Source organism: Triturus cristatus, chromosome 3_1 (assembly GCF_964204655.1).
Source record: "Triturus cristatus chromosome 3_1, aTriCri1.1, whole genome shotgun sequence".
Taxonomy (NCBI): domain Eukaryota; kingdom Metazoa; phylum Chordata; class Amphibia; order Caudata; family Salamandridae; genus Triturus; species Triturus cristatus.
The window spans coordinates 801,813,473-801,836,586 of record NC_140583.1 but is presented as its reverse complement, the minus strand read 5'-3'; the positions used below and the strand labels follow the sequence as shown (position 1 = coordinate 801,836,586).

At 47.7% G+C, this 23,114-nt stretch overlaps 1 protein-coding gene across 1 annotated transcript in view; it reads right to left on the bottom strand.

The window, feature by feature from the left end:
- Window positions 1-23,114, bottom strand: part of TRPM8 (transient receptor potential cation channel subfamily M member 8) — a 161,349-nt gene that overhangs the window by 64,943 nt on the left and 73,292 nt on the right. Inside the window, exons 8-9 of the mRNA XM_085646403.1 lie at window positions 17,370-17,515; window positions 14,354-14,466 (exon numbers count right to left, since the gene is read on the bottom strand). Of these exons, the coding sequence (XP_085502529.1) occupies window positions 14,354-14,466; window positions 17,370-17,515 (259 nt within the window). The remainder of the gene's footprint in view (window positions 1-14,353; window positions 14,467-17,369; window positions 17,516-23,114) is intronic.

Genomic DNA, 23,114 nt, shown 5'->3' with positions numbered 1-23,114 from the left:
CACACTATGTCCACCCGTAGCATCCGCAATGTTTCAGAGGCAAGGTTTACACACATTGATGCCTTCATCAGACGCCACACTCCACTACAGATGACTGTCAAGAAGGGTGACTATCATGTCATGGGAGTGATGCTACATGTCATATGCTCCATGGTGAGAAGACATGTATGCATGTTACCACAACATGCACAGAAGCAGGCCCACACATTCCCAACCCGTACCACCACCAAAAAGCCTTGCTGCAATCCTTACCCAAACTTACATTTCCACATGTCCATGCATGGAACGCTGATTCAGCACACGTTGCAATCCTCATGAGGAATAGCAGGAGGACAATGATGACACGAGCAGACAACAGGCGCAAAAACTTGGGAGTGACAGACACACAAGAAGTCACCTAAAACAATTCTCGCCGCACACATGGACATTTACAAAACATGAACAATGTTGGACACATGTAAATTTCTAAGAAAGTCTCTCCGCAAAACTGTGTGGCATGACATCATCACTCGAGTGACACATCAGAACACACATCAAAGTCACTTTGCATTCAGTCAGCTGGACACACAGATTGCAACACATGCCACTCGATGCTACAAGCTTGCACACTCATACCCAGTGACTCACCATTATGAGAAGAAGTTGCGTATGAGCTGACTCCGGATATCCTCCTCCTCATCCTCCTCATCACTAGCCTCGTGACCAAGCCCTTGATCCTCCACGGGTGGATGTTCCTGCTTATCCGGATCCAGGATGAGTGGCACTGCCTTCTCAACTGCCATGTTGTGCAGCATGCAGCACACGAGGAAGATTTGGCAGACCTTCTCCGGGGCATAAGGGAGGGACCCGCCTGTCTTGTCCAGGCACAGGAATCGGCTCTTCAGGAGTCCAAACATCCTCTCAATCACTCGCCTGGTCTGCCCGTGTGCATTGTTGTACCGGTGATCTGCAGCTGTTCTTGGGTTGCGGAGAGGTGTCAACAGCCATGGCATGTTGGGATAGCCAGAGTCCCTACATGGAAACATCATGTAAATAAGTGGGTCAGGAGATGCCGTAAGAGCCAAAGATACCGCAACACACAGGACAAACAGAGTATACCTACCAACAAGACATGCTCGTTCGTTGTGCAGCCGCAGCATCATTTGTGGCACCCTGCTATGCCTCATGATGTAGGCATCGTGTGCTGATCCTGGAAAACGTGCACAGACATGGGAAATCAGCATGTTAGCACGACACACCACAAGGGCATTTATCGAGTGGTAATGTTTTCTATTGCGATAGGCTTGTTCCTGTGCCTGTGGTGGTACCAAAGCCACATGTGTACCATCAATGGACCCAATTACATGGGGCATCCCTCCCAGGGCATAGAAATCACCCTTGACATCTGGCAACTGCTCAGGAGTAGGAAATTTGATGAATTCATCAAGGTGCTCCAACATGGCTGCTAAAACATCACGCAGGACATGGCTGAACATTGCCTGTGACATCCCACCCACATCAGCTATGGTGAATTGAAACGTACCTGTGGCAAAAAAATGTAGGGCTGCCATCACCTTCATCTTGGGGGTCAGCGCAGTAGGATACCTGTGTCGCGGTTGCAGGTGTGGTGCCAGGTTGTCTGTCAAGTTCTCAATCAACTGGCGAGTGAATCTGTAACGGCGGATGCAGGCTCGTTCCCTCATGGCACCCAAATCTGGCGTTGTTCTTGGGACAGGCTGTGCCCTGCAAGACATTGTTTGTAAGAATGAAGAGTGAGAGTCTGCCAATATCAATGTCAATGAACATAGCACATGCTACACTGCTAATACACATCAGGTAACTATGGAGTCAGGTGTGTGCAATACATACAGGACACATATGCCAGCTTGCTGGCTCTCGTACTAAAAGCCAGATACACCTGTTGATTGTCAAGTCTACATGACATGCCCTGAAATGAGCTGGGGTCCAGTCTGAGTGAAGAGCCACAGATATCACCGGAGTGACACACAACCACATAGCTGCATTGGAAGGATGTCATCTCATCCACACAGCTGACTGCAAGGCACACGCACAGGTCACATGGAATGTCAAATGTACATATCAAACACATTGCGATGAAGGAGTACACGTGACAAAATAAAGACACAGCCATTGAGACAACGCAGACATGTATAACTGGGAAAATATGATGTCCGATGCACACAGACCCTACAGCCGTGGGAATCCACATGTGGCATGGTGTGCGTAGATGTGTTCCATGCCCATCTCCACACAGACCCATGTTGGATGCACCGACAGCAGATGCAGTTTATGGAACACTGCCATCAAGCTCATGTGAACACATGACACACACCTGACATAGTCACAAAGGGGCACGCTGATCGAGACATGTCAGTTGATAGAGTGTCCCTGTCCCTGGCATCAGGAGACAGGTGCGGGTGTTGATGACTGTGCCATCCCACTGCTGCTGTGCATGACACAGTTGGACTACAGACACACATGTGGCAAGTGTCAAGGTGATGTGTGCCACATAGTGCCCCATCACACATGACATGTGTCCACAGGTCATCACACATCAATTGTGCAACTAGATGAGATGACCTGTGCAATATCACTGGCTGCCACACCTGGGGCCTGCACATGAAAGTATGCAATGACAAGTACTTGATGGACATCCTTGTGCGACTCGTAGCCCTCAATTCCTGGCATGTGTACGCCTGTATTACCATTGTAAGCATGTGAAATGTGTACCCGTACGTGTACTACTAGTGTGTACCTGTACGTGTCCTACTAGTGCATAACTGTACATGTACTACTAGTAGTACATGTACGGGTACTACTAGTAGTACCCGTACGTGTACGCACTAGTAGTACATGTACGTGTCAAACGCACTGTACTACTAGTGCGTACACGTACGTGTACTGTAGTACACGTACGTGTACGCACTAGTAGTACAGTGCGTTTGACACGTAAGTGTACTACTAGTGGTACACGTACGTGTACTACTAGTGCGTACATGTACGTGTACTACTAGTAGTACCCGTACGTGTCCGCACTAGTAGTACACGTACGGGTATGCACTAGTAGTACACATATGTGTCAAATGCACTGTACTACTAGTGCGTACACGTACGTGTACTAAGGTAGTACACGTACGTGTATGCACTAGTAGTACAGTGCGTTTGACACATATGTGTACTACTAGTGCATACCTGTACATGTACTACTAGTGCGTACCCGTACATGTCCTACTAGTGTGTACCCGTACGTGTACTACTAGTAGTACCCGTACTAGCACATACGTGTACGCACTAGTAGTACACATACGTGTACCACTAGTAGTACACGTACGGGTATGCACTAGTAGTACACGTACGTGTCAAACGCACTGTACTACTAGTGCATACACGTACGTGTACTACTAGTAGTACACGTACGGGTACGCACTATTAGTACACGTACGTGTCAAACACACTGTACTATTAGTGCGTAAACGTACATGTACTGCCTTAGTACACGCACGTGTACGCACTAGTAGTACGGGTACGCACTAGTAGTACACGTACGTGTCAAACGCACTGTACTACTAGTGCGTACACGTACGTGTACTAAGATAGTACACGTACATGTACGCACTAGTAGTACAGTGCGTTTGACACGTACGTGTAATACTAGTGTGTACCCGTACGTGTACTACTAGTGCGTACCCATACGTGTCCTACTAGTGTGTACCCGTACGTGTACTACTAGTAGTACCCGTACTAGCATGTACGTGTACGCACTAGTAGTACACATACGTGTACCACTAGTAGTACACGTACGGGTACGCACTACTAGTACACGTACGTGTCAAACGCACTGTACTACTAGTGCATACACGTACGTGTACTACTAGTAGTACACGTACGGGTACGCACTAGTAGTACACGTACGTGTCAAACACACTGTACTATTAGTGCGTACACGTACGTGTACTACCTTAGTACCCGTACGTGTACGCACTAGTAGTACACGTACGGGTACGCAGTAGTAGTACACGTACATGTCAAACGCACTGTGCTACTAGTGCGTACACGTACATGTACTACCTTAGTACACGTACGTGTACGCACTAGTAGTACACGTACGGGTACTACTAGTAGTACACGTACGTGTACGCACTAGTAGTACACGTACGTGTACCACTAGTAGTACACGTACGGGTAATGTGAAACGCACTGTACAACTGGTGCCATAGGGGTACGTGTGAAACGCGCCGTACCTGTGTGTGGATTTCAAAATTACATAGGGGACACATAAGGGACAAGTATTAGGCCCTAAATGCATGCTGGTTGCCATGGAGACAGAGTTTTCAGTTGAAAAGTGTCGATCAGGTGTCCTGGAACAGTCAGTTGGCCACAAAATACAATGTTACAAAGTGGTTGTTGACTTGACATGATGCTCAAAATTTGAACGATGCGAATGCTGTCATTTGGTGTATGTTTAAAGGGATTGGAGTAAACGTACGATGCTAATGAGTCTGACTAATCACTATGTACTCCTCTAAATGAATGCCCCTCAGCAAGACAGATATAAGGCAGCCAGAACCCATGAGAGGGCACTTTCCTGCACAACTTTCCAGTCGACCACACTGCTGCTGTCTCTGCTTCCTCTGGACCATGTCACGTACTGTGGAGAGGGCCCAGCCATTCACCCAGGAGGAGAATGAGGCCTTGCTGGACGTCCTCCTCCCACAGTACACCAAGCTGTATGGGAGAAAAGGGGAGCAGGTGAGTGCTGAGTCCACTACCTTTGCCTATGCGCCTGTTGTGTGACTGTCAATATTGTGCCCAGGTGGGACAGACATGCAATGTTGTTTAGAGTGGGTCCTGGGGGGGGACATGCTGATGTCTCTCATGTAGAGCATGATGTAGTTCCTGTGTGCACTCCTCACTTGCATTGTGCTTACTGTGACTTTCACTGCAGAGTGCATGACACATTCAGCCTGGCAAATCATTGGTGGCTTTTTTTCCTATTGTCCTGAGGTGATTCAGTGGTCCCCCCGGTGTGACAGGTGACTGTACCCACAGATGTGTAGAAGTTGAGTGGACCTGTGGTGAGAATGTCCAAATGATGTGTACGACGACATGGACATTGATGTGTGTGAATGTTCCTTGTCATGTGGGTGAGTGTCTATGTGAAGTGTTGTACCACAGCTGCATGGAGGAAGCAACAGATCAACCCATCTGATGTGAAAAGTAAGCCGTGCTGTGTGTCTGACTTGCAGAGCTAGCATGACACCTGTGACACCCCACTGGCAAGTGGCACATGTGCAGAGTGATCTGTGCTTGAGTGTGTCTGTCTAGTATGCAGATGGTGCGTCAGTGTAGTGGGACATGTGACTGCTTGGCACGTGCTGGCCATCAGCCTGCTGTTGTATGTGCTGCACAGTGTGTGGCATGATCAGTGAGTGTGTCGCACCCCTCATGCCAACCTGTTGACTTTCAATGCCATGTAGCACATTGGGGCTTGCATACTGGCCAATTTCTTATTGTGTATGATGTAATTCCTGTCTGCATCCTATGCCCTGTTCAACATTTCAAAGATGTTCAAATGTGTGTCTTTGGGACATGGAGCAGGTGTATTGATGTTGTGTCACTTTGTCATCCTGACAGGTAACTGCCTACGAGAAGGGGGTGATCTGGAACGACATCGTCAGGGCCGTGAGATCTGAGGGGGAGCGTAGTCGGCAGCTGCCACAGGTCCACAAGAGGTGGCAGGACATCCGGTGCTGGACCCGGTGGATCGCCCGGTTCCAGCTGGGGCTCAACAGTCCTCGTCCCCCACGGCGGCCGCCGACGCCTGACCCCCCACATGAGACGTGTCCTGGCGGTGGTCTTCCCTGAGCTCGATAGACAGTTACAGGAGAGACTGCAGCAAGGAGGGGGTAGGTACATGGCTGTTTGTCGTGTTATGTGTCACCAGCTTTTGGAAGTGCTCTGTAGCCTGGATACATTCCCAGAGTTTATATGTGCAGTGCATTTTCTGTTCCCCAATGTCGACTGGTGCTCTTTTTCATCCCTTCCCCTCCTTGACATGTGTCCCCTGGTCTGTGTGTAATCACATTTGCACATGGTCATCTAGGGTGCCACTAAATCTTCTAAGTGCACATTGCTTTCTGCATCAAGTGGGAGGGTGGTCTGTGACTTGTGTTGGTACCTTGCCTGTGCCATGGCCTGTTCACTATGTTGGGGGTCCATATTTGTTGTCACTGATGATGATTCTCCACATAGGAGTGTGAGCTTTCAAATGAACACCCTTGCAGCATGCATGACCAATGTTGTCCAGGACCACGGAGCAGTGTGCCCACTACAGTCCCCTGAGACACCCTGGCCTCCTAATCCTGTGTGTCATCCAACACTGTGCACATTCTCTGTGGGTTCAGCATAGGTCTGCCTCTGTGGCATTCTTCCCTGGCCTAGTTTGTATTTTGCAAATGTGTGCTACATGTGTCCACTGGACAGGGATACACCATTTTGCTTGTGCATACTCACACTGGGCAGTGCCTGTGTGGCTATTCACAACAATTTGTTGATGGTTGTTTGTCACAAATGTATGTTGCCAGCCCCACGAGGTGATGTTGTGTAAATGAAGCAATTTTTCCTGCACAGTTATTGTAACCCTGAATAAGAGGTGTCACTTCTTGATCTGTATCAATCACATTGACTCAGGTATGGGGGGGTGCGGGAGAGGCATACATGTGCAACCCTGATTTTTAATTGCCAGGTCTGACTTGAGTGTGAGACTTGGCTGTACAAAGAATCACCGTGCAGTGCCACTGTGATGCTGGCCAGTGCTTAATGTTCGTGCTTTGCAGCCTGTGTCAGTTTTTTTAAAACATGAATCCTGCTCATACATTTTTGGCACCTGTGTGTGGTTCAGATGCAACGCAGTTTGGACTTTGAGTGCTGACATCTGTGTGTACATTCTGGCTTGCCATGAGGGTGTCCCCACAGTACAGCTAGGCTTTTTTTCAACCCAATTGCAGGCCCATTAGCTTATGCATTGTCCTGGGTGTGGACATGTGTGCCACTCCAGATGACAGGCAGTAGGTCATATGTGTAGCCAACTGTGTAATGAGGTGACGGATGGCCATGTGACAACTGACATAATTCAAGTTGTTACTCTAAAAAAAATTGTACCTTGGCACTCACAGCACTTGTCAACAGTTCTTCATGTTTTAAATGTGTAAATTTGATGATTTGTGTTAAGAACACTGATGTGCCTGCATGAAAAAAGTCTCCCAAGGAAGTGCACACGAAACAACATTTCCACTTTCATGGAACACGCTGGCACCTTTTCCAAGAAGCCACTGTTAGAAATACATGTTGTTGCAGATTCTCCATATACATGTTCCCACAGTGGTCTTGATTTTGTGAGACTCCTTTGTTGTTTGTGATACAAACTAACGAGTCTCAAGACATCAAGACCTCCGTGGGCCAATGTATATGTACTTTCTGCAACACCATTTATTTCTAACAGTGGCTTCTTAGAAAAGGTGCCAGCTTCTTCAATGACAGTGTAAATGTACTTTTGTGTGCACTGCCTTGTGCGACATATTTCATGCAGGCACATGAGTGTTCTTTTCACGAAATGGCAAATTGGCACATTCAAAACATGTCGATTGTGTAAAGTATTGTGAGTCCCAAGGTAGCAACAATTTTTCGTTTTGTGTTCCAAAGTACTTACAGGGTAAACAAGAGGTGGCATGACTCATTGTATTGCTGTGCTCACCGGTTCAAAGACACTAGCTTCTCAGTGTATTTCTCATTCAAGTTGTGGCCTGGTGTGTTCTTTTTTTCCTGGTGTCCAAGTGGCATAGTGGGTCTACCAACTGGGCAGTACAGGGCTTACATATGTGTGGAGTGATCTAGCTGTTACTCATGATGCATTACCTGATATGCACTGTGACCAATTGTTCTTGTGCTCATGTGTCAGATGTATACAGGTGACTGATGCATTTCGGTTTCTTCTCCTTGCCCACAGCATCATCATCCGCTACCGAGGGAGACACCTGCATGGACCTAGTGGAGGGACCCAGCAACAGTGCCACCAGTGCTGTGGAGTCAGCTGGAGCCAGTGGCACGGAGGGCGAGGGGAGTCAGTCGGAGGACCTGTCTGGAGGCGAGAGCAGCTACGACGCCAACGGGTCCGAGGCTGACCTCCTTGAGGAGGCGGAGACTGCAACACCAACTGGCAGCATCCCCACATCTGTCCCCGCCTCCTCCATTACCATTTCTGCCCTCCCAGTTGCTCCCGTCCCTCCTGTCCGTGCAGAGTCCCACCATGTCTCCTTCGGCCCAGGCACCGCACCCCCTGCCTCTGTCACCTCTGCTGCCCTCAGTGAAGAGTCTGTGGACGTACTGCAGCAGTTGCAGGTGGGGCAGGCATCGGTGCTGAATGTCCTCCATGGACACACTAAACTGCTCACACAGATGGTGTCGTTCATGGAGGGCATGTCAGCAACGATGTCTGACCAACGCAGGTTTCTGCGGTCCATGGACTCTTCACTGACAGCAGCAGTTTCTCTCCTGCAGCGCTCCGTCCCCCCCTACCCCGGACCCATCCACACTGCCCTCTCCCATGCCTGCCCAACGCACACCCAGACAGTCACGGGCATGCACCCCACCAGACACATCCAGCACACCCCCAAGTAAGGCACAGCGCACACCTCCTGGCACGCACACTCATGGGGATGTAGGCACACCCACAGGGGCTGGGGGCAGACGACATACACGCAGCCACAGTCGCAGTCCGCAGTCCTCACAACCCTGTTCCTCCAAAACCACTCCCCTTAGCTCCCCTGCCAAACTCTCACCCAAGGATACCTATATGGGTGAGCTGGGCCTCGCCCCCACTGAGCCACCACCCCACAAGCAGGCGAAGAAGTCCCCGGGCATGGGAGTTGAGTCCCCCACCATGTCCACCCCCTCCCCCAAGAGTGCTGCACCCCATCCCTCCCCCACCACACCCTCCGTTGGCCCTGGGGTATCTTCAGGTGCAGGGGTTAGGATGGACATCCTAGCAGCAGTGTGCAGCGCCGAGTTCACCTCCAACTTTGGTGCTGCCCCACCCACTGTGGTGGAGACGTCCACCCCTGCACCCACCACACCTACCCATCCCCCTGTTTTGGATATGTAGGAATGCCTTCAGGGACAAATTGGCCCTTTTCAGCACTATGCATGTGTGTAATCACGGCCTACCACACAAATGGTACTTGTTATGCAGGGTATTTGGGCACCTGACTCACAATTGTGGGCATTGTATCTAGTGGAATTGAACCCTATTCCTTCCATGAGAGACAACATCTTGGTGGCTGGACCAGCACCTGAACATTCCTATCACTCCTGGGATGTGTGTGACAGTGTGTGTTCCCTTTGGCTATCTTAGTTTTGTATGCAGTTACATGACTATACAGTCTGTTGGCATGAAATCAGGGTGTGTATTGTGCTGCATCCGCCATGGGTTAGTATGCATGTGTTATATGTCCTCACACCCACATGTGGTGTGTCATGCAGTGTGTGAAAGACATCCATCCTCCTGGGAGTGGGACACTGCTGTCAGTGATGTGTTGTAATAGCGCTAAAATCATAGTCCAAATTTAGGGATGCGTCCATACCACCATGTAGGTGTGGTCATCTGATAATGATGTACACCCCCCATATGTCTGTCCACTGCTGGGAGTCCTCTGCACCCACCCCTAATATATCTGTCCACTGCTGGGAGTCCTCTGCACCCACCCCCATATTTCAGTCCACTGCTGGTAGTCATATGCACCCACCCCTCATATGTCTGGACACTGCTGCGAGTCATATGCACCCACCCTTCATATTGCAGGCCACTGCTGGGAGTCATATGCACCCACCCCTCATATCTATGTCCACTGCTGGGAGTCATATGCACCCACCCCTCATATCTCTGTCCACTGCTGGTAGTCATATGCACCCACCCCTCATATTTCAGGCCACTGCTGGTAGTCATATGCACCCACCTCTCATATCTCTGTCCATTGCTGGGAGTCATATGCACCCACCCCCATATCTCTGTCCACTGCTGGGAGTCATATGCACCCACCCCTCATATTGCAGGACACTTGTGGGAGTCATATGCACCCACCCCTCATAACTCTGTCCACTGCTGTGAGTCATATGCACCCACCCCTCATATGTCTGGACACTGCTGGCAGTCATATGCACTCACCCCTCATATGTCTGGACACTGCTGGTAGTCATATGCACCCACCCCTCATATCTCTGTCCACTGCTGGGAGTCATATGCACCCACCCCTCATATCTCTGTCCACTGCTTGGAGTCCTCTGCACCCACCCACGCACCCCCTTGGAGCAGTACACTGCTGGCCTGGACCTACACACACACCAATATGAAGGTAACATGCTGGGTCAGTCCTCTAAGCCCACATTCCTGGTGTGTGTACACCTCGTATCCCAAATGTACTGGTGCCGTAACGGGGTACGTGTGACACGCACCATACCCAAGCATTCATTGCGTGTGTATGGTCTGTATCACTGTTCTACTGTGCTGTAGGGGTACGTGTGGTACGCACCGTACCAACGCATTCATTGCGTGTGTACGGTCCGTATCACTGTTCTACTATGCCGTAGGGGTACATGTGGTACGCACCTTACCCACGTATTCATTGCGTGTGTACGGTCCGTATTACTGTTCTACTGTGCCATAGGGGTACGTGTGGTATGCACCGTACGGTCCGTATGACTGTTCTACTGTGCCGTAGGGGTACGTGTGGTACGCACTGTACCCACGCATTCATTGCATGTGTACGGTCCATATCACTGTTCTACTGTGCCGTAGGGGTACGAGTGGCACGCACCGTACCCACGCATTCATTGCGTGTGTACGGTCCGTATCACTGTTCTAATGGTGCCGTAGGGGTACGTGTGAAACGCACCGTACACGTCCACTTCCGTAGTTGCGTTACGCAGGGGTTGCTGGACACGCCCCCCCAAGTGACCAGACCCTGGTGGTAATGTATGGCCTCCATATTGTAGGTTTGGCTTTGAGTATGGGGTATGTTTCCTGCCCCACACCCCCACCCTGGCCCCTGGGTGTTGTTCTCACCTTCTGCAGCGTGTGCGTCGGGTGCGGTGCACCAGGTCGTAGGCCAAGAGGACTGGGATGACACGTACGATGGGGTTCATGGCGTGTACGTCACGTACCGGGGCTCAGTTGCGTAGAGGTTCGCGTAGGACTCTGCTTTTCCGGCTGTGTTTGGCTCCCGTAAAAAAAGAGCCGTACGGAGTGACGTAGGGACGAATCGTACTTGCTGGGCCGGAAACCGCTGCCTGAATACGTCCAGACGTCGCGTACAAGCATTTCCGGATCAGAATGGTAGTTTTTTTTTACCCGTACGGGCTTTTGTACGAAACGTACGGAAATAGGCTTTTTGTACGAATCGTACTTCCTAGGTTGTACGGAAAGTTTACCCGGTACGAGTCGTACGGGGAAAACGCTCCATACAACGATTCGTACAGCCTTTTTACAGGATTGGAATCGGCCACTATGTGTTTCATTGCATTCCCGGGGAAGCTGCTGCCTCATATTCTATCCCGATGCCTGAGGTTTAAAACTATTCTGACCGGAGATCACAGAAACGGAGCTGAAGTGAACTTTTGCTCTTAAAATACAGGTCAGAGGTGATTTACTGACGGAGCGGTTTCCGGTGTTTCTTCATATTAACTGTATTGTAAGTTTTTCCAAGGGACTTTGGAGGGGATATTTACAAGCATGATTTTTTTTTTTAAATGTGCATACTTCGGTTTGCATTTCATGAAGGGCAGCATGTTTTGAGAGCTTTGGCGTCATATTAGAAAAACATACCAGTGCTCTACGAGTTGTCACTAGGACATGCTTCATCCAAGGGTGGACGTTATATACATTTTCAGTGCATGCATATTTCGGAAGATTTGCGCACGATGCTGTTAGTTGTACTTATTTATTTATTTTTTGCATTTGCATAGTCAACATATGTTGTAATAAGCAGAACTTACCGGCTAAGCTTTTAAAATGTATAGTCTATCTTCTATGTCTACCCAGATTTTATGGAAGGGAAGGGCTATATATACTCGCTTTTATATGGCGCCATTTAGATTGACAAAGCCTGCTGCGCAGGCGAAACGCATCTCTGTTTTTTATTATGGGATTGAGGCTGATCTGATTAAATAAAACAGATGCCGTATCCTAACTGCCTGGAGTCCATGTCTCCTTCCATGGTTCATTCTGTGGGAGTTGGTTGTTTGTTTTCATATATATTTATATTCACTTAAAAAACCATAGGTTTCACACATGTTATAGTTAGCTGGACATTTCACTCGTAAAAACCAATGAAATTCCCCCGTTATAGTTAGTTCAGGTAACTATAACTCACGCGACCGCAATCCCCTGCTGATGACGTCAGATATTACATCACTGTATTTAGACACTTATTTGCCCATTTATTCTTCCATTAACCTTTAGATATACATATATAAAAAATATTTATTTTACAGAAAGACACATATTCACTAGATGATGTCATCAGTGATGTAATATCTGACGTCATCAGCAGTGGATTGCGGTCGCGTGAGTTATAGTTACCTGAACTAATTATAACGGGGGAATTTCATTGGTTTTTTACGAGTTAAATGTCCAGCTAACTATAACATGCGTGAAACCTATGGTTTTTTAAGTGAATTTGCAAGGTTTTTTAAATACTAATTCCTAACTATAACGTGTGTGAAACCTATGGTTTTTTAAGTGAATTTGCAAGGTTTTTTAAATGCTAATTCCTAACTATAACGTGTGTGAAACCTATGGTTTTTTTGTGAATTTGTACGTTTTTTTAAATGCTAATTTATATATGTATTATTTTTTTTCATATATTTATTTTACAATAAACTACCTATGTATATAGTTATAGATTGACTGTATCCTGTAATTTGGAATGACTCAGCTTTTTTTTTTTTTATTTGGATAAAGTTGAACAGCATAGATATTATCTTCTATTAAATTATAAACAGGTTATAAACAGTTTCCAATTTTTTTTTTTTAAAAGGGTTTTTCACCGTGCGCGCACGGTGCGCTCACCCTGCGATTTTTTTTTAAAAAAAAACTGTTTTCTTTCACCCTTTGGGGTCCTTCAGGGACCCCATGACAAAGGCTAGGGGGTCAGAAACTCTCTACCCTGCCCCCTTTTCACGTTCTCATGTTTTTTTTTATTTTTAAGGGTTTTTCACCGTGCGCGCACCGTGCACGCACCCCGCGATTTTTTAAAAGAAAATAAAATGTTTTTTTCACTCTTCGGGGTCCTTCTGTGACCCCCTGACAAAGGCTAGGGGGTCAGGAACTCTCTACCCTGCCCCCTTTTCACGTTCTCCACCTTTCCTTTTCAGTGCGACAGACAAAATGGCGTCCGACACTTCCTGATTTCGACTGATTCGAATGTTGACTGACATCTAACAACCAATCAGAATTACGTTCGCGCAGGGGACCGTGCGCGCACGGAGCGCGCACGGTGCGCGCCTATAGATATTTATGTACTTTTAAATGCAATTTTCTCAGCAAATACTGAACAGATTGACTCCATATATGCAAAAGGCACTTCCCTGACCTGAGGACTACCTCTTTGCCAAATTTCAAGTAAGTCTGTTCAGCCGTTCGGGCTGTACCTTCGACTAAAGGTCCTACGGGAAAATGCATGGGGAAAATGCATTTTGGGACCCCCCTTTTTTCTCGGCCCCTGCTTGACGAATCACACCGAGACTTTCAGGGTGGGAGCTGAGCGGAGCGCCCCATTAGTTTTGAAAATTTCACGAGGATTCGTCAACCGGCGCCAAAGATATTCAAAATAGAATTTTCAGATTTCCTATGGAAACACGGTCCTTACTATAACTATCTACTGGCGACCGCCAGTAGATAATATATATATATATATCTGTTAGAGTACACCTCCTGCAGGTATGTTTAGTGTGCTCCTTGATGAGTACTACATTGTCCTGTTGGTTAATCCATATTGCACATATTGTGATACATTTGTTAGCACTGCTGGAGTCAGTGTAACGTTTTTTACCATTTTCCTTACACCATTCTCTTGCTGTGCTAGCTGGGGCATGCACACGACAGCTGGATGCTCTACAGAGAGCAGGGGAAAGAAAGCTGGTTAAACTATTACTATGCCTTCGCACACCTGTACTTAAAGGCTCCACCACTCCCATTTAGTTTATCATCAAATAGAGCTAAACTGCATATACTGGGCAAATCAGAAGACTTCAAAGAGTTTACACTGAGAAGTGCCTTACCCAATGCCCTCTGCCACATTACCTGAAGGAGATTAAGCCACAGCTGATCAGAGGGAGGAAGAGGAGGCAGAGGATAATTTTCCAATTCTTCGTGTCCCTTGAGATATGGCCATACCACTGCTTGGACAGGAAGTTCTGTAGTGAAGGAATGGTCAAGTAGTTCAGATTCGTTAGGATAACAATTGACATGTGTGGTTTCCCACTTTGCCTCCAATGCTTCAATTAACAGATGTTTACTTGTCCTGCTGGATTTTTTAAAAAGCACTTCTGAACAACTTGTGTGCCATAGGTATAGTAGCCTCATGGTGATGAGGAAATTACCCTAGGATAGTGTGGCGAAAATACCTCCCAGTGGAGAAACCCGAGTCTTTACCTGATTCCTAAACCTCAAGTGGTACTGAAATGTTTGAAGGCTTTCTTTCCCGAACCTGTAGTTTTTGAGCTAATATATCTGCAATATTATACTGTAAATCGTCTATCCACATTTCTCTACACCAAACTTCCTTTAGAGTGTTGGACACACTCATTTGATCACTTGATATAATATGATGTCAGGGGGATGTACTACAGAATAAAGAGGGTAGGAATATTGTGATACACTAATATCGTGTGCAGGATATCGAGGAACAAAATATCAAAAGATAAGTGCATATAGTGGAAGTATAGATTGACTGTTCTTAACTCCACATTTACAAACCTTGAAGATATATATATATATATGTGTGTGTGATGGTGATCTGAGGGATAGGGTCGAGAAAGGACTGCTTCTGCAAAGGGTTGTTGATGTTCCACCACTGCAGAGAGCGATAAGTGTGGCTCCCAGTCAACACAAGATCTTCCCAGTGACCCTCCACTTGAGACCATCGGAGCACTCTTGAAACGGGCACATGTGTAACCTGGTGTGGGGGACTGTGAAATTGCAAAAGCCCATCATTTCCAGAAGGTACATCACTGTTCTGATGTAACTTGGTGATTTGGCTAAAAAAGAGGAGCAATGCCTGCAAGGCCTGCACCCTTGTGGGACTGGGATAGGCACTGCCAAGCACTGAGCTGAGGACGGCCCCTTGATAAGGCTGAATTTTGAGGGGCTGAAGGTAGGACTTGGTGGTGTTGATGGTGAACCCCGGGTCGATAAGAAGTTAATGGTGGCCTGCATGTGTGTGAGGCACTACTGGTGAGTTACACTCTTGATCAGCCAGTCGTTCTAGGTACGAGAACATGTGGATGCCCTTGTGCCGCAGGTGTGTGGCTACCACTGCTAAACACTTTGTAAACACTCTGGAGGTGGTGATTAACCTGAACAGCAACACCTTGAATTGATAATGTTTGCCACTTACCACAAGCCAGAGGTAGCGCTGGTCAGCTGGATGAATTGGGATATGAAAGCAGGCACCTTTGAGGTCAAGGACAGTCATGAAATCACCTTGTTGTAGAAGAGGAAGGATATCCTATGGAGTAACCCTGTGGAAATTTTCTGACAGGATGTACTAGTTCAGGGGCTTGGGGTCTAGGATGGGCCTGAGGGCTACATCCTTGGGAATGAAAAAGTAGAAGGAATACAACCCTGTGCTTGTAGGTGTGGTGGCACTGACTCTGTGATGCCCTTTAGTAGGAAGGCATCTATCTCTTCCCAAAGCAGGTGTTGGTGTTGTGGAGAGAGGATGTGTCTGCGGGTGGGATATTGGGAGGGGTAAATGAGAGCTCCAAACAGTAATCCTCGCGTATGATGTCTGCACCCACTGGTCGGAGGTGATGTTCAGCCATGTGGGGAAGAACCCTTGTAGTCGACCTCCGACAGGTGTTGTGTGATCGGTTGGAATGAGGGGCAGGTCACTGCATGGCTGGGGCAGCTTGCTTGGGGGAGCCCCCCTTACCTTTTCCCTTTAGAATTGTTGCGTCTGTAGGAAATTCAAAAATAACCCCTTGTGGAGGGTTGTTGAGGGTGATTACATTGGTAAGAGGTGGAGGCGTCTGAGGGAGTGGCCTCAGAGAAGCTCCAGTAGGCAGACCACTGAAAAGATCCCAGACAGGAGGGTGTTAGAAGGGCACCCATGGCTCTAGGCAGTCCCCATTTCTTTCTTGATCGTCTCCTGCATCTCATAAACCTGTGGCTCGAAGAGGTGTTCCCATCGAAGGGCAGGTTGAGGAGATGCTGTTGAACATCTGGTTTGAAGCCAAAGACATGGGGCTAGATGTACCTGTGGATGAGTACGCTGGAATTGATGCTGCGAACCGCAATGTCTGCAGCATCAAGGGCACATCCTATGGTGGTACTTGAGATGAGTTTGCCTTCTGTGACTATCTCTTGGCCCCTTTTGCAATATTCATCTGGGAGATGCTGGAGGAGCTCTTCCATTTCATCCCAGTGAGCTCTACCATACCAGGAAAGTAAACCAATTGAATTAACAATGCGCCAGCGGTTGGTAGATTGCTCAGCGATGGGTTTGCAAGCCACATTAATCTTTTTACTTTCTTTGTCAGGCAGCGGTGCATCGCCAGTGCCCTGCACATTGGCCCTTTTGAGGGCAGTATAACCACCAATGAGTTGAGGAGGGAAGTTGACTTTTAATGTAGACTGGGTCTGACAGAGAGGCCTTATATATTTTGCCCACATTCGGGGTGACCACCCGTGCTTTAACTGGCTCTTTGAAAACGTCAGAAGGTGGTTTGAGCTTCCCCTTTAAGATTTGCAAGTATTGCATGGAACACTGGAAGGAAGAAAGGGTTTCCAACAGGAAATCCTCCTCAATGGTATCCCTATGTGTATCCACTTTATGGAAAGAGGCCGCCCTGCCAAGGACCTCATAGTAGGAGGTGGTGTCATCTGGCAGGGAGGGATGGGGTGCAGCTTTCAATGAGTTGATTTACATCAAGCCTGCACTTGGACTTTCTCTTTCCCCAGTCCCTAGATGTGGGATGTTGTATGGAATGAAGCACTTTCCACATTCATATCTGGTTGGATCCAACATCTCCAGAGGTATTTCTATCTGCCTGTCTGCGCTACTCGCACTGGAATGGTGCACTGCTAGTCTTCATACCTGGACTCCTGGTTGTGAAATAAATTGTTGGTCTTTTGCTTCCACGGCAAGTTCTAGGCAGTTGCTCCCACCCCAAGCTTCACAAGAATATACCAGCATCTGTTCGGCCAGGTCTTCGTCGCTGCTGTAACACTCTGTGAAGAGTTCTAGGACAGCACAAAGCAGGAAAAGAAAAGAGAAGCATGGCTTAGGTACAAAAGGGCAATGTAATTTAGAGTCAAGAGAAAAGGACAATGAATTTTCAAATCAGAAAATTGAGGTTCTCACCCCTCTTGTGCAATTTAAAGATTAGGAGGACGGATGCATAAAGGAACACATGCAAGGCATATCTGTAAAGCTATTGCATACGTATCTGCCTTTAAAATGAATAAGAACTACCCCAGCCCTATCAACCTTTCAAAATCCTCGGCCTCCTATGAAATTATAGTAGGCTATGCTGTCTATCCCCTATCGCTCTCCTGACTCTTCGTAATACCCTGTCCCTTACTGTCACAAGTCAAACCGCTTCCAAAAAATGTTTATCACTTTATTAATGTTCTTTACTAAAGTGACATTTTCCCTCATTTCAGTCTTTATATTTTGGTGTAGTGGTACATTACCAATACCAGAGACAAAGTAATGCAGAGGCTTTTCAAGCAGTAGGGCCTCTGTAAAACAAAATGATGTGTCTGACCATCCTCCATCATATTCTGCCTCCTGAAAAGTGGCACTGAGGTTGCAGTGGTACACATGCACGCTGAGCCTGATCCAGTTGGCTGGTCTGTCTCTTTTGGAAATCCATTGGAACAGCAGGATACCTTTTTCCGAGAAAAATGCAGCAGCAGCCCATTTGCATGCCTCATCCAAGGAGTCTCAGACAAACACACTGTCGCTAGGCTTGTCAGAAGCTTTTGTGATGCTCACATCACTAAAATGCTGTGCGGCCCTTTTCTAGTTTTATGCCAACACCTAGTTTTGGGTAAGGTTATATGCCTTATTGAGAATATATATTATGAAAGCAGGCTAAGCCTGTTTTGTGGCATATAAATAGATTTAGCAATATTGTAATGTGGCATTTGGATAGTGCTTACTACTTACATGTTGGGTAGTGAAGCATTCACCCACATGGATATCAAGCTATACCGTTTAAGGTGTGTGTTTGGGAGGGTGTTATGTTTTGTTTAGAGCCTATGTGGGAAGTGTTTCATGTCAAGTATGATGAACATCAAGGTGGGGTATCATGTTATGGGATCCAAAAATTGCTGATGTAATTAGTGAGGCTATGTGAGAGATTGACTCACACATTGTAATTGTAATAAAGACTAAAACATATAAGAAGTTATAATTGTTTTTATTAACTATACAATAAATGTATTCATTACTACAGGGAGCTACTCAGCATCAACCTGCCATAATTACAACAAGATGCTCAGTGCACGTACACCAAAAAAGGGAACAATCAGATAAGACCCTGTAATTCATGTGGCAATATGCGCCAAGTAAAGATGATGCAGTGCTTAATTTGAGCCGGTGCTTTCAGGTGCTCAGCACCGGCACTTAATTGGTTTCCGGTGCTCGGTACCGGCATCTAATTATCAACACCACACTTAAGGCAGTCTGCCACAAGGTGGCGCTGCTCATGTAATTTAGAGATGAACAGTATAACAGTTGTTTAGGAAAACAATATACATTACAAAATTGCTAATACCTGCCTCCCCAGTCATTCCTTTAGCTTATGGGACCTGGAATAATCTGAACTGTTGCATTTACATGCGAGAGAGATGGTTAGTAGTTATTTTGTCAGCAATGACAAGGGCGATGGGTGGTGCAAGCTACTGTGGCCTCCTGGTCAGAGCAATGGCACTTAATATTTTACAAATTAAGCACTGAGTGATGTTGAATGAGTAAGAGAATGCCCAGATGGACCCACATCACTCCCCATCTCAAGAAGCTGCACTGGCTCCTGATCCAGAGGAGATGTCAGTTCAAGATGTTGACCCACGCATACAAAGCCCTGAATATCAAAGGACCAGCATTCATCAATAAACGTATGATCTTCTACCAACCAACCAGACACCTAAGATCTGCCTCCCTCTTCCTTGCAGACAAGAGCCGCTGAGGCTACAGCGAGGATGCTCCCTCTTACACCTAACGGCCAAAGCTTGTAATGACCTTCCCCTGCACCTTAAGACCATCTCATCGCTCTGGCAATTCAGGAAAGGACTCAAGATCTGACTGTTGGGATGAACAGATCAGCACGAAGCAGCTGGCAACTCGAGCACCTTAAGACCCTCACGGGTGATTTACCGTCCTTTATAAATCCCTGATTGATTGAAATAAATGCTTGATTAATTGAAAGAATGGCAAAATGGCAAAAACCGGACTTGGTGATATTAGCAGTAGCCATGCCCTTTTATTGTTTTCTTTTTAAAGGCAAGGATTCTACCTACCCCTGAAAATATATACCCAATGCACAAGGAATAACGTGGAAGAGCAATCAAGGCTCACAACCTGGGCAGCTCAGATTCCACCAACTCCGCTTAGGCCAAAAGAAGCCAACATTTTGGGAAGGGGTTCATGCCCCAAGCCTCTCTCAAATTCCATAAATCTCCCAAAAGTGGTTGAGTACCATTCAGGGGAGCCTAAGTCAGGTAGTGGCTCAGACACTAGCCAGACTGGCAACCATTGCATGCGAATGAGAGACAAAGCACTTGGTAGGTTGCTGCCCTGAAAGCAGAATGGCGGATTGGCCTGCTCAAGTTGCTCTGCTGTCCTGCCTCCTCCATGCAAGCCTAATACTTTTCTTCGATCCCAGAGACCCTTCCTTTTTCTAGTTTAATGCATCCTCCTGACCTTCTAGAATTTCCTCCCAAACAACATCCTATTTCATTATTAGTAGTGAATTAATAGGGTGGAGGAAAAGAGTTATTTGAACCATGAGGCTGGGTAGGGGTCTGTTGGAGCACTGGACACTTATATATTGTCGGCCAGGCTCACAGCAGCTCAGGCTCTGAGATAGCAGGCAATGGCAAAGCCAACCTGGCTTTGTCAATTCTTGTTTTGTTTTGTCATGGTTTTTGTAAAACATTATTGTTGGGGCCCTTGCCACTATAAATAAGAAATGGCTAAAAGCAAACCTTTTTTTAGGTCGCACAATGCCTTGGCAGTCCCTGGCACTGATGGAAACTACTTTGTGTGTGAACGTCCTCCTTGTGAAATAAATAAATGCTGTCATTCACAGTGAGTTTAGCCAAAGCAATGGCATAGCTTCCAAGTTTCCCAGGTCCATGTGTGATGTGCTGCTTCAGTCCAGTTGTTTTTCCTTTGAGTTTGGGGACCTGTAATCTGTTTTATGATGGAATAAAGATTACTACAAGTCCCAGAATTCACAGAAAAAAACATGGACTGGTGCAGCACAACATGTTTGGACCTGGGAAACTTGTCTGGGCAGCTGTGGGGGCTGACCAGTACCAATGATGTATGCTGTACTGCGTGGAAAGAAAATGAGAATGACACAAAAACAAACTAATGGATGAAGAGTGCTGGCTAACAGGCCCTAAAAGAAGGGTAAAAGCAGATATATTGTTGATATAATTTTAGTAAAAACAAAAGGTTTTGGCTACTGCCAGACCTAAAAAGGATGTGAAAGCAGATTGCGTAGGAGAGTTTGCAAAAGGTTTTATTCTCAGCAGCCTATGCCGACTGCCATTTCTTCTATTGCTTGCAGTTGACTTGTTTCAGCTCTGAGGGTTCTTCTCTGAGCATCTTGTGCTGGGATGAAACATTCCCTGCATGGTTTACAAATGTGCACCCCTGCCTTCAGTAAACTTTACAGTAGTTTTCATTGGTTCTTCATTTTTGGTACCAAGTACGCATGACAATCATGCATGCATGCTGAGGCCTACTCTGTGGGAAAGTTGCTGAGACCTAGAGCATGGCTCCATGGTCTGGGGAGGTGCATCAAGCGTGCCTTGCAGGTACACAAGACTAGGGCCCAAGTTCTAGAAGATAATCATGGAATGATGGTGGCAGCATATTTGTTTTTAGGTCTCGGCTAGTGAAGGCTGCGCTTGCGCAGTTTTGCTCGCGAGATTTAACGTTTTAGGAGTGGGGCTTTAACCCGCCCCTTTTTTCCCTCTTCGCCATTGGCTGGCCTCTTAAATGCTGGTCAGCCATTGGAGAAGAGCTTTGTTTCTCCAAACAAGCCCCGTCTTTTTCGGATTCGGGGGGGTGTTTTTTCGATTCTTTCGCTCCTCGGAACACTCATTTACGGAACAGTTAACCTCTCTTCCTCAGTACCGCCGAAGAGCGTAAACTCAGACACCAGTGGGTATGTACAGCGGACACATAACTGCGTCGTGTATTGCTCATTCGCGGGAAACGGACCCTACATCCAGAGTCACCCAGAGATTTGCAGTCATGCGCCTGTCGTTTGAGGTCCGTTGGTGGATATAGTGCAGACTGCATCTAAACTTCCCGTTTCTCTTCCCCTTCTCTCCGCCTCCATGTCGGTGTTTCCTCCTCCCCCTGGCCCTCCCTCCTCCCCTTCTCATATCACGCTCCCTCCATCTCCCTCCGCCGGGAGCTGCTGGCTGGGTCGGTGGCTGGGCTCAGCTGGAGGCATTGCGGGTGGTGAGTCCCCGGGTGCATCCTCGGCCGGATCCCTCCCTGACTGGATCCCAGCCCGAGCCCCGGGTTTGGTCGCTCTAGATCCCCTGCAGCGGCTTCTGAAAACTTTCCCTCTGCTGCTCGTGCGTCGACGCTGCTGCTGCTGCTGTGGGCTCCGTCGACCCCGTCGCCTCTCGGCTGCTCTGAGCGCCTCATCTGGTCTCCCAGCTCTGTTCCGCTGGCTGCGGCTCTGATCTGCGCTCCTCTGATCTCTACTCTTCTCCTCCGCTGCCTCTGTGTTCTGATCTGTGCTCCTCTCGTCTCTTCTCCTCTGTTGCCTCTGTGCTCTGAACCCTTCTCCTCCGCTGCTTCTGTGCTCTGATCTGGGCTCCTCCGAACTCCACTCTGCTCTTCTGCCTCTTTGCTCTGATCTGCGTTACTCTCATCTCTTCCCCTCTGTGCTCTGATCTGCACTCATCTGACCTCTTCTCCTCTGCTGCGTCTCTTCCTCGCTGCTCTGCTCTGCACTCCTCGGATCTCTCCTCCTCTGTTGCTTCTGTGCTCTGATATGGGCTCCTCTGTGCTCTGATCTGCGCTCCTCTGATCTCTACTCTTCTCCTCCGCTGCCTCTGTGTTCTGATCTGTGCTCCTCTCGTCTCTTCTCCTCTGTTGCCTCTGTGCTCTGATCTCTTCTCCTCCGCTGCTTCTGTGCTCTGATCTGGGCGCCTCTGATCTCCACTCTGCTCTTCTGCCTCTTTGCTCTGATCTGCGTTACTCTCATCTCTTCCCCTCTGTGCTCTGATCTGCACTCATCTAACCTCTTCTCCTCTGCTGCGTCTCTTACTCGCTGCTCTGCTCTGCACTCCTCGGATCTCTCCTCCTCTGTTGCTTCTGTGCTCTGATCTGGGCTCCTCTGTGTTCTGATCTGGGCTCCTCTGATCTCTTCTCCTCTGCTGCCTCTATGCTCTGATCTGGGCTCCTCTGATCTCCACTCTGCTCTTCTGCCTCTTTGCTCTGATCTGCGTTACTCTCATCTCTTCCCCTCTGTGCTCTGATCTGCACTCATCTGACCTCTTCTCCTCTGCTGCGTCTCTTCCTCGCTGCTCTGCTCTGCACTCCTCGGATCTCTCCTCCTCTGTTGCCTCTGTGCTCTGATCT